A 12,888-nucleotide genomic window follows, 5' to 3' on the forward strand; every position below is an offset into this window, starting at 1 on the left:
GTCCTAAAATTTGCGACTTAAGTCTGACTCGAGTCAAGTCATTGACTCGAGTCCCCCATCTCTGCCTAATACACACGAAACATCTCCAGTTGACTAGCAAGAGTGTTAATTTCATTAGTTTGTGTTAATTTCATTCTGGTGCTGGAATGTGGAGTTTTTGAACTCATGCTGAGTGTGTGTTGCCGCTGTTATCAGTGTCCGAACGATCTCTTGTGTCTTCACACAGACGACAGACGAACACTTCAATTACATGATTAAAACATTAAATACAGACAGGGCCATTTCTGACCATTTTATTAATTCCCCCTTACAGCTTAAACGCTCAACTTAAATGTTTCTGATCATCGTCTTTCTAATAACATTTTAAAAGTTATTTATTTTGTATAATAATATTCAGCTGCAAAATATACTTGTGCTAAAATACAGTGTCATTTTAAAAGTGTTAACAGGAGCGTTGAGGCGCTCATTGGCACAGCTCTATCTGGCTCTATATGAACACTATATGAATTCTTGTCTCTGTTTTCTCGACTCTGTTGTATTGTCTCTGTTCTGTCCGTGTTTGTCCACAATTAGTGAACAGTCTATGGACACTCGAGGAACATTTAGGGGAAGACACATGTCATCTAATCTGAGGTACAACATTTCTGTCATAAAGATATTTTGCTATCACTTTTACTTCTTTAATTTATGTTGTAATCTAACCATTTATTCTTTCAGTCGTGATTCTCAACTGGCCCAAAGCACATTTAAATCAAATCTGCTGAAGAAGTTTCAGTGTCTGTATGAAGGAACAGCAAAGCAGGGAAACCCAACACTCCTGAATGAGATCTACACAGAGCTCTACATCACACAGAGTGGAAGTGGAGAGATCAATAATGAGCATGAGGTGAGACAGATCGAGACACAATCCAGGAGAGCAGAAACAGAGGACACATCGATCAAATGCAATGACATCTTTAGACCTTTACCCGGACAAGACAAACCCATCAGAACTGTGCTGACAAAGGGAGTGGCTGGCATTGGGAAAACGGTCTCTGTGCAGAAGCTCATTGTGGACTGGGCTGAAGGGAAAGAGAATCAGGACGTCCAGTTCATATTTCCACTTCCTTTCAGAGAGCTCAACTTGATGAAGTACAAAACACTCAGTCTTTCAGATCTTCTTCATGTGTTTTTCCCTGAAACAACAGAAATGGAAATATCCAGTGATAAATATAAAGTGTTGTTCATCTTTGATGGTCTGGATGAGTGTCGTCTGTCTCTGAACTTTAAGAGCGAAGTGAAACTGTGTGATATATCTGAATCAGCCTCAGTGGACGAGCTGCTGACGAACCTCATTGAGGGGAATCTGCTTCCCTCTGCTCTCATCTGGATCACCTCCAGACCAGCAGCAGCGGATCTCGTCCCCTCTGAGTGTGTCCATCGAGTGACAGAGGTACGAGGCTTCAATGAGAAACAGAAGGAGGAATACTTCAGGAAGAGAATCAGTGATCAGAGTCTGGCCAATACAATCATCACACACCTGAAGTCCTCGAGGAGACTCCACATCATGTGCCACATCCCAGTGTTCTGCTGGATCTCAGCCACTGTTCTAGAGGAGATGTTGAGTGAAGCAGAGAGAGGAGAGATTCCCAAGACTCTCCCTCAGATGTACACACACTTCCTGATCATTCAGACCAACATCAAACATGAGAAGGACTATGAGAAGAAAGTGAAAGATGAAGACATGATTCTCAAACTGGGGAAACTGGCTTTCCAGCAGCTTGTGAAAGGCAACCTGATCTTCTATGAGGAAGATCTGAGAGATTGTGGCATTGATGTGACAGAAGCATCAGTTTACTCAGGATTGTGCACTCAGATCTTCAGAGAGGAGTTGGGCTTGTATCAGGGGAAAGTCTTCTGCTTTGTTCATCTGAGCATCCAGGAACATCTAGCAGCTCTATATGCACACATTCACTTTACAAATGAGAACATAAATGTGTTTGACAAAACCAAACAAAGTTTATTTTCTAAAATCTTAAATCAGAAGAAATATCCTTCATTGTCTAAGCTGCATCAGAGAGCTGTGGATGAGGCTTTACAGAGTAAGAATGGACATCTGGACCTTTTCCTGCGTTTCCTTCTGGGTCTCTCATTGGAGTCCAATCAGACTCTCTTACGAGAACTACTGACACAGACTGGAAGCTGCTCCTACAACAAAGAGGAAACAGTTCAGATCATCAAACAGAAGATCAGGGAGAATCGCTCTCCAGAGAGATCCATCAATCTGTTCCACTGTCTGAATGAACTGGGTGATGATTCTCTGATGCAGGAGATCCATGATTATCTGAAATCTGGAAAAATAAGAGGAACCAAACTCTCCTATTCACAGAGGTCAGCTCTGGTTTATGTGTTGCTGACATCCGCGCAGAAGCTGGATGATTTTAATCTAAAACAGTTTATTGGAGCACAAAATACAGCAGGTGAAGTTCTTCAGAAGCTGATGCCTGTGGTTAAAGAATCCAGATCAGTTCAGTAAGTCACACTGACAACAATCATTACACTGATAAAACATGATCATATTTATTATTTTAGCATGTGTTTTCTAACCAAAGCAATTCTGTAATAGGATAAATTCATATATATCGTAGGTAACCCTTTACAATAACAGTACATGAATTATCATATCCTAATAACTGAATTAATAGTTATTTCAACATGAACTCATGATTACCGAAGATATGAACTAATAATGAACCAATGAAGAGCTATCCTTAACTACAACAGCAGTCATAAGGATTCATACATGAATAACAGCAGCCTTAACTACATGTTAGTACATGTTTGATAATTAATGCATTAATTAACACATAGGGGTAAACTAAAAGAATAAATAACTACTCTGAATTTGAATCAAACATGATTTAATACTCTCAACGTTGTCTGTTTCTCTCCTGTGGCGAATAATGAATGCTATACAAAAATAATATATAAAAAAAAGTTTATCATCAAGTAACTGAAAAGGATGTTCAATCTTCATTAGATTCTTTCCAAAGCTTCTGAGGTCATTTTACTTTTGATAGTTTTTGATAGTGTTTTAATATTCAGCCGCAAAATATACTTGTGCTAAAATACAGTGTTATGTTAAAGTGTTAACAGGAGCATTGAGGCGCTCATTGGCACCGCTCTATCTGGCTCTATATGAGTACTATATGAATTCTTGTCCCTGTTTTCTCATCTCTGTTGTATTGTCTCTGTTCTGTCCTTCTTTGTCCATAATTAGTGAACAGTCTATGGACACTCGAGGAACATTTACGGGAAGACGCATGTCATCTAATCTGAGGTACAGATTTCTGTCTAGACATAAAGATATTTTGCTATCACTTTTACTTCTTCAATTTACGTTTTAATCTAATGATTTATTATTTTAGTCGTGATTCTCAACTGGCCCAAAGCACATTTAAATCAAAACTGCTGAAGAAGTTTCAGTGTTTGTATGAAGGAACAGCAAAGCAGGGAAACCCAACACTCCTGAATGAGATCTACACAGAGCTCTACATCACAGAGAGTGAAAGTGGAGAGATCAATAATGAGCATGAGGTGAGACAGATTGAGACACAATCCAGGAGAGCAGAAACAGAGGACACATCGATCAAATGCAATGACATCTTTAGACCTTTACCTGGACAAGACAAACCCATCAGAACTGTGCTGACAAAGGGAGTCGCTGGCATTGGGAAAACAGTCTCTGTGCAGAAGTTCATTGTGGACTGGGCTGAAGGGAAAGAGAATCAGGACGTCCAGCTCATATTTCCACTTCCTTTCAGAGAGATCAACTTGATGAAGGACAAAACACTCAGTCTTTCAGATCTTCTTCATGTCTTTTTCCCTGAAACTAAAGAAAAGGAAATATCCTGTGATGAATATAAAGTGTTGTTCATCTTTGATGGTCTGGATGAGTGTCGTCTGTCTCTGAACTTTAAGAGCGAAGTGAAACTGTGTGATATATCTGAATCAGCCTCAGTGGACGAGCTGCTGATGAACCTCATTGAGGGGAATCTGCTTCCCTCTGCTCTCATCTGGATCACCTCCAGACCAGCAGCAGCGGATCTCGTCCCCTCTGAGTGTGTCCATCGAGTGACAGAGGTACGAGGCTTCAATGAGCCACAGAAGGAGGAATACTTCAGGAAGAGAATCAGTGATCAGAGTCTGGCCAATACAATCATCACACACCTGAAGTCCTCGAGGAGCCTCCACATCATGTGCCACATCCCAGTGTTCTGCTGGATCTCAGCCACTGTTCTAGAGGAGATGTTGAGTGAAGCAGAGAGAGGAGAGATTCCCAAGACTCTCACTCAGATGTACACACACTTAATGATCATTCAGACCAACATCAAACATGAGAAGGACTATGAGAAGAGAGTGAAAGATGAAGACATGATTCTCAAACTGGGGAAACTGGCTTTCCAGCAGCTTGTGAAAGGCAACCTGATCTTCTACGAGGAAGACCTGAGAGAGTGTGGCATTGATGTGACAGAAGCATCAGTGTACTCAGGATTGTGCACTCAGATCTTCAGAGAGGAGTTGGGCTTGTATCAGGGGAAAGTCTTTTGCTTTGTTCATCTGAGCATCCAGGAACATCTAGCAGCTCTATATGCACACATTCACTTTACAAATGAGAACAGAAATGTGTTTGACAAAACCAAACAAAGTGTGTTTACTAAAATCTTAAACCAGATGAAATATCACTCATTGTCTGAGCTGCATCAGAGAGCTGTGGATGAGGCTTTACAGAGTAAGAATGGACATCTGGACCTTTTCCTGCGTTTCCTTCTGGGTCTCTCATTGGAGTCCAATCAGACTCTCTTACGAGAACTACTGACACAGACTGGAAGCTGCTCCTACAACAAAGAGGAAACAGTTCAGATCATCAAACAGAAGATCAGGGAGAATCGTTCTCCAGAGAGATCCATCAATCTGTTCCACTGTCTGAATGAACTGGGTGATGATTCTCTGATGAAGGAGATCCAACATGATCTGAAATCTGGAGGAATAGGAAGCACCGAACTCTCCTCTTCACAGTGGTCAGCTCTGGTTTATGTGTTGCTGACATCAGAGCAGAAGATGGATGTTTTTGAGCTAAGAAAGTTTATTGGAGCACAAAATACTGCAGATGAAGTTCTTCAGAAGCTGATGCCTGTGGTTAAAGAATCCAGATCAGTTCAGTAAGTCACTTTGACAACAATCATTACACTGATAAAACTTGATCACATTTATGATTTTAGCATGTGTTTTCTAACCAAAGCAATACTGTAATAGGAGAAATTCAAATATATCTTAAGTAACCCTTTACAATAACAGTACATGAATAATCATATCCTAATACCTGAATCAATAGTTAATTCAACATGAACACATGATTAGCGAAGATATGAACTAATCATGAACCAATGTAGAGCTATCCTTAACTACGACTAGACCTAAACTAAATCAACCAGGCTTCATAAGAATAAATAACTACTCTGAATTTGAATCAAACATGATTTAATACTCTCAACATCATCTGTTTCTCTTCTGTGGTGAATAATGAATGATATACAAAAAAGAAATATACCAAAAAAGTTATAAAGTTAAAAAATCTACTGTGAAATTACTAATGGAAATGTTGATTTTATTTTCATTAGATTTTTTCCAATGTGTCTGACATAATTTTACAATATTAATGATAGATTAAACATGACTGGATGATGTAAAGATGTGACAGCCGTGTTCATATACAGATATGTTGATGATTTTGGGGTATTTGAGTGACACTCACAAAATAAGTTTTGTTGAGATTATTACTTTTTGTTTCCGTTCCTTCTATTGCAATAGTATTTTATTTTATTCTGATTTATATAATTGAATATTAATGAGAGGGTACGGAAAAAGCACACAATGACATGTGTTTCCTAAAATGGACACATGGCAGTAATCGCGAGTAGCGTCACACGGGGACATTTAGCGATGCGCAGAGCAAGATGAGCTCATAATCCGAGTCAATGGAGAATGAGCAACTGTGTTCCTTCGTCACTGATTTCTCTGTAATATTTAATATATTTCCAGGTCAGTTACACACCTTTTATGTGACTCCAGATGTTTATAAGCTTATATGAATCCCCAGTGAAGTGTGCTCCGTAAGCTAAAAACATGTCAAGTGTGTAAACAGTTAAAATTGACAGTACGTAGTTGAGAAAATGGCGGCAGATGCCCACAGATTGTTTTTTATTTATTTATTATGGCTTCGGGGCATTTGTGGGTTATTTCAGCGTGTGTGGAAAACAGCTATATGTGTTTAAATGGTAAAAAGTTAATGTGAATGTACAGCATAAGACCAGTTACAGCTGCGACCATGTTTAAGGGTGCACGTGTGTTAATATTACAATAATACAGAGTAAGTTCATAGAACTGAGTGCCAAAGTTATGAGGCAGAGATGTTTATTTTTGAAGTGTGAGTTCTTATAGTGTAAATGTGACAAAACTTAACTGCAAATGAGAATTATCCTGTTGTATAAAGTGAACACTTATAAAATGTACATTTATTACAAAAATACTCTTTTGGATAAGAGAACAAAGATGACTGATGTTAAAGAGAAAAGTGCAGATATGATTGATGATAGACCAAAAATGTGATTTAAATGGAAAATGTTTGTTTTTGGTTTCATACAAATTTTGATAAGCTAATGTTTGTAAAATATGTGAGTATACATTTATGTGAAAACAGACCTTTCAAGAATATATTGCTTCATGTTATCCAAATGTGGATATAACCTGTGCTTAAATGCAAAGCAGACAAAAATAACAGAAAACAACTCATGATTGCAGATACAAAGTTAAATTGAAGTTGAAAATAAATATAATCTGAGTCATTGGAGAATGAGCAACTGTGTTCCTGCGTCACTGATTTCTCTGTAATATTTAATATATTTCCAGAGCACTCCTAGGAGAGGATTATATATATATATCTGCCAGCGGAGACCTAGCCGGGACCCGCTACATTTGCATAAAAAAATAATATTCGGTTACACTTTATTTTATGGTGTCATTGTTACAGTGTAATTATATATTTAAGTACTGAGTAATATTAAGCAACTACATGTACTCACTATAGGATTAGGTTGAGGGTTAGTTGCATGTAATTATGCATAATTTACTGTTATTAGTTCATGTAACATATGTAACAAGGACACTGATAAATAAAGTGTTATTGAATATTCTTGCAATTCTTATGATATGGAAACTAACTAATCAAGCAGTTTGTAGAAGCGGATCTAAACCTTAGACTGGACCTGTTAATGGTGCCGTGGATTAAGTCTCTGATTGTGAAGGTCTGCTTATCTGAGCTGTAGATCCTGAACTGAGAGACTGAAGAGTGTCATTGTTCTCTACAGGTTATATAATTGTGGTGTTACAGATGAAGGTTGTGCTGCTCTGACTTCAGCTCTGAGATCAAACCCCTCACACCTGAGAGAACTGAGTCTGTCATTGAATAAAGTAGGAGATTCAGGAGTCAAGCAGCTTTCTGATCTACTGAAGGATCCTCACTGTAAACTGGAGATACTGGGGTAAGATTTTATAAAAGTCTCAGCGTTGTCTGTTTCTCTCCTGTGGTGAATAATGAATGATATACAAAAATAATATATAATATATAATATATACAAAAAAAGTTTACCATCAAGTCACTGAAAAGGATGAATAATCTTTATTAGATTCTTTCCAAAGCTTCTGAGGTCATTTTACTTTTGATAGTGTTTTATGGTGCGTATTTCTCGACACCTTTAAACTTATTTTGATTATTCTCAGGTTAGGTAAAGTACGTCAAATCTGTCCTAAATCATAAGCATCTGAATTTTCATACTCACAATCTATAGGTCAGAAGACTTCTTCATGATCTGTTCAGTTCAGTATTTTAGAAATCAAAGACTTTTGGCAGGCGAGCTTCTTAGTTTCAATTAAATATAGGTTTATTATTTACAGGTTAACTAGTTTATAAAAAGGCATACTTGTAACAGGACAATTGCATATTTTCCACAACAATAGTTATAAGCATGATTGGATGATGTGAAGAGGTGACAACTGCTTTCATATACAAATCTGTTGAGGAGAAATTCATATATATCTTATCATTTATATCAGTGTTTCCTGAACTGTGAGACTGAAGAGTGTCTTGTTCCCTACAGGTTGAGTGGTTGTGGTGTTACAGATGAAGGTTGTGCTGCTCTGACTTCAGCTCTGAGATCAAACCCCTCACACCTGAGAGAACTGGATCTGTCATTGAATAAAGTAGGAGATTCTGGAGTCGATCAGCTTTCTAAACTACTGAAGGATCCTCACTGTAAACTGGAGATACTGTGGTAAGATTTGATAAAATGTCCCAACATAGTCCTCTATTTTAATGGTAAATAATGATTGCCATACAAAAAAAAAAAAAGAATCTACTGTGAAATTACTAATGGGAATGTTGATTTTATTTTCATTAGATTCTTTCCAATGTGTCTGACATAATTTTACAATATTAATGATAAATTAAACATGACTGGATGATGTAAAGATGTGACAGCCGTGTTCATATACAGATATGTTGATGATTTTTGGGTATTTGCATAAAAAAATTATATTCGGTTACACTTAATTTTAAGGTGTCATTGTTACAGTGTAATTATATATTTAGATGTGCCGTAGAATGGATTATTTTATTATTTTATAATGTTTCCTGGGGTGCCCTTATAATGTTAGTATGTTTTTTAGATCAAAATTTGTTAAAATTTAGAAATAAAAGGCATATTTCCTGGCCTGATTTCATCCCCTGATTTGAACACTCTGTTTGAAGGGGCGTGTCTGCTGTGAGACTTCAGTGTTGTTGCCCACTGCTGTGATTGGCTGACATGCTTGCATATGAAATATCTGGCAGTACATGTAGAGCTATCTGGAAAACTTTTACTATTACAGCTTTTATACGTTTTTACTATTACAGCTATCGGGATTAACTAATCATGAGATGTTTTTTAAAGGGATAGTTCACTTTGAAATTAATTTTTGATATGTTTTAGCTTACCTCAAGGGCATCCAAGATGTAGGTGTCTTTGTTTCCGCAGTAGTTTCAATTTTGATATTTTTAGGTCAAACCGTTCTTGTCTGTCAGTCATATAATGCAGGTCGATGGTCACTGTCTCAAAACACAAGCACAGAGTCCAAATTAAAACAATTCCCCATCGTCCAAATGAAACAATTCCCCATCATAAGTACACATTGATGGCCTAAGACACGAAACGAGCGGTTTTTTGCCCACTGCTGTGATTGGCTGACATGCTTGCATATGAAATATCTGGCAGTACATGTAGAGCTATCTGGAAAACTTTTACTATTACAGCTTTTATACGTTTTTACTATTACAGCTATCGGGATTAACTAATCATGAGAAGTTTTTTAAAGGGATAGTTCACTTTGAAATTAATTTTTGATATGTTTTAGCTTACCTCAAGGGCATCCAAGATGTAGGTGTCTTTGTTTCCGCAGTAGTTTCAATTTTGATATTTTTAGGTCAAACCGTTCTTGTCTGTCAGTCATATAATGCAGGTCGATGGTCACTGTCTCAAAACACAAGCACAGAGTCCAAATTAAAACAATTCCCCATCGTCCAAATGAAACAATTCCCCATCATAAGTACACATTGATGGCCTAAGACACGAAACGAGCGGTTTTTGTGAGAAAACGAACAGTATTTATATCGTTGTTATCTCTTGAAAACAGCACACGTCCAAATGATCTGACGGCGCGGGCGGGTATAGATATATACACTAGATGTCGCTTGGCTACGGTTTCGTTCCAATGAACTGCAGTAGCCAAGGCGACATCTATGTATATATCTATACCCGCCCGCGCCGTCAGATCATTTGGACGTGTGCTGTTTTCAAGAGATAACAACGACAGACAAGAACGGTTTGACCTAAAAATATCAAAATGGAAACTACTGCGGAAACAAAGACACCTACATCTTGGATGCCCTTGAGGTAAGCTAAAACATATCAAAAAATAATTTTAAAGTGAACTATCCCTTTAAGTATTTAGATCTATTCCCATCACATAAAAGGTTGCAGTGATGAGCATTGAGCAGATGACAGCCTGTCGATCGCTGATCGCGTGAATGAAGATCTTATTACTGCAACACGATTTACTGATGCATAAACAGTGTTGAACGACTTTGAGAGAAAGATTATCTGCCTGAACTTGAACAATTACACATCAGAAATTCACATAACCCACTGGTTCTCCAGAGGCTCGGATGAAGGAGCTAAAAAAATATTTTTGTGTTCATTTGTACATCCAAACTGAGCAACTGCCATGCTTCGCTCGCTCGTTTGCAAGCCACGATGTCTCTCGAGGAAAAAACAATATCGCGCTGGATCTAGATAACACAGTGTAAATTATCGTTAATAAAATCACTACTTACCGCTTGCGGGTATATAACGTTAGTTGAAATTGCCCCCTTCGTCCGTTTGAGACGCCGAGAGAAGCCTGGTTAGAAAAACAGTCCGTGGTGAAATGGGCAGAGCAACTAACAACTTTGAATTAAACTGATAGATTATAGATAGATCTGCCATTTTCCCTATGATCCTCCTCCTGTTTCTTCACCTGCAGAACTTCTGATGATTCGGGTGTGCAGTTTCGCCTGGCACTGAGCATGGGCTGGCATATGCAAATTTTTGGAGGCGTACATATTAATGATCCCGACTGTTGCGTCACAGTCGGTGTTATGTGGAGATTCGCCTGTTTTTCAGGGGTGTTTTTCAAAAACGAGATTTAAATAAGAAAGAGAAAACTATGGTGTTTGAGACTCACTGTATGTCATGTCCATGTACTGAACTCTTGTTATTTAACTATGCCAAGATAAATTCAATTTCACATTCTATGGCACCTTTAAGTACTGAGTAATATTAAGCAACTACATGTACTCACTATAGGGTTAGGGTAGGATTAGGATTTGGTTGAGGGTTAGTTGCATGTAATTATGCATAATTTACTGTTATTAGATCATGTAACATATGTAACAAGGACACTGTTAAATAAAGTGTTATAGAATATTCTTGTAATTTTTATGATATGGAAACTAACTAATCAAGCAGTTTGTAGAAGCGGGTCTGGACCTTAGACTGGACCTGTTAATGGTGCCGTGGATTAAGTCTCTGATTGTGAAGTTCTGCTGATCTGAGCTGTAGATCCTGAACTGAGAGACTGAAGAGTGTCATTGTTCTCTACAGGTTGTGGGATTGTGGTGTTACAGATGAAGGTTGTGCTGCTCTGACTTCAGCTCTGAGATCAAACCCCTCACACCTGAGAGATCTGGATCTGTCACTGAATAAAGTAGGAGATTCAGGAGTCAAGCAGCTTTCTGATCTGAAGCATGATGCACATTATAAACTGGAGACGCTTCTGTGAGTAGTGATGATTAAAACTGTTCATATTTTAATTGAAAGTTAATTTAGTTTCTTAGTTTACTTTCATTGTGATGGTGAATTACTCACTATAAACATGTTTAATAAGAGTTTAATTCATTTATTTTTTCATTATAGTTTATAGCAACAATCAAATATCTTCAAGTTTCTTTATATTTCAAACAATTCAATATTTTGCTTTCAATATCATTGTCAGTGTCAATTGCAATAAAAGATAATGGTAAATATTTATCACTAGATTCTTTATCATAAATAAAACTGACCCAGTGACACAGAAAGAGGACAGTCATACAGGATTATAGATAAGCTTTAACAATCGTGTATCTCAGTATTATATAATAATCTCTCACTTAATCATCCAAGTAGTTTCTTTTAGTTGTTCTAAAGTTGATAATGCAATAATGTCGCACACATTTGACTGTCTGTGTTTTACTTACAGGTTTAGATGTTAGTCTGACCTTCTCTGGATCAGCTGATGGAGAATAAAGAGCCTCTACAGACACAATCACATTCAACAGAATCAACAGACACAAACCCACAGTGATCATCACACACGTGTTTGTGTAACTTTACAGAATGATCCAATCCTTCATCCAAAGTCAAACAAGGAAACCTTCAACCAGATGAAACTGGATAAATATTCTGAATATTCAGATCCAATCTGACCTCTGACCTGTAATGCCTGAATCATAATCACACACTGTTCGTTTGTTGGTCAGAGGAGAACTGAGCGACTGAGTCTGGTTTCTGCCAAGGTTTTCTTCTTTATTCTGTCACTGATGGAGTTTGAGTTCCTGCACTGTCGCCTCTGGCTTGCTTAGTTGGAGACACTTAATATTCAACAATATTATTGATCTGCATTGACACCATTATATGAGAACTGAACTGAGCTGGACGATGACATCACTGTTTCTCGAGAGCGGCTGTATAGATAAATGAACTAAAGTAATAACCTTTTTACATCAGAAATTAATCAACACTGAACTTACTTAAGCTGGACTATGACACTATTTTCTTCTAGATCTGCTGTACAGCAGGAACAAACTTTGTTGCATTATTTTCCTGTTATCACTGTAAAGCTGTTTTGAAAACATCTGTATTGTAAAAAGCGCTGTATAAATAAAGGTGACTTGACTTTTGTTTCTACAGAAGTGACATTTATACTGCAAACGCTCTACAACAAACATCTCCATATATAATATTTATTTAATTATTTAAAGAGTAATTCAGCCCACCAAACATATTCAAATGCCTTTGATTATAGTAACATTCACAATTAAATCATCTATTGCCTTTTAAGCAATGATACATCGCCATGAAAATCTATTTTTTTAATTTGAACTCATAATCTATGGACACCTTTCAGTAATAAAATGGTTAATCATGTTTTCATTTTCAGTTGCAGAATATACATTTCATA

The 12,888-nt window shown here is 37.4% G+C and overlaps 2 protein-coding genes across 4 annotated transcripts in view; one reads left to right on the forward strand and one right to left on the reverse strand.

Moving 5' to 3' along the window:
- Window positions 1–12,888, reverse strand: part of LOC311093954 (uncharacterized protein) — a gene marked incomplete at its 5' end in the record, with an annotated part of 471,534 nt that overhangs the window by 417,101 nt on the left and 41,545 nt on the right. The gene's annotated exons all lie outside the window — the stretch shown is intronic.
- LOC311093927 (uncharacterized protein) overlaps window positions 1–12,888 on the forward strand; it is a 188,929-nt gene that overhangs the window by 24,051 nt on the left and 151,990 nt on the right. For 2 of the 3 annotated variants that reach the window (XM_084131600.1, XM_084131601.1), the window contains 8 exons: window positions 574–633; window positions 718–2,511; window positions 3,260–3,319; window positions 3,408–5,201; window positions 7,407–7,580; window positions 8,196–8,369; window positions 11,274–11,447; window positions 11,908–12,613. In XM_084131600.1, coding sequence (XP_083987726.1) covers window positions 574–633; window positions 718–2,511; window positions 3,260–3,319; window positions 3,408–5,201; window positions 7,407–7,580; window positions 8,196–8,369; window positions 11,274–11,447; window positions 11,908–11,920 — 4,243 coding nt within the window. In that variant the 3' untranslated portion in view covers window positions 11,921–12,613. Of the gene's footprint in view, window positions 1–573; window positions 634–717; window positions 2,512–3,259; window positions 3,320–3,407; window positions 5,202–7,406; window positions 7,581–8,195; window positions 8,370–11,273; window positions 11,448–11,907; window positions 12,614–12,888 lie in introns of those variants that run through there. The other variant, XM_084131599.1, reaches the window with a different exon arrangement.

This window comes from Abramis brama (genome assembly GCF_963993115.1).
Source record: "Abramis brama genome assembly, chromosome: 12".
In the NCBI taxonomy this organism is placed as follows: domain Eukaryota; kingdom Metazoa; phylum Chordata; class Actinopteri; order Cypriniformes; family Leuciscidae; genus Abramis; species Abramis brama.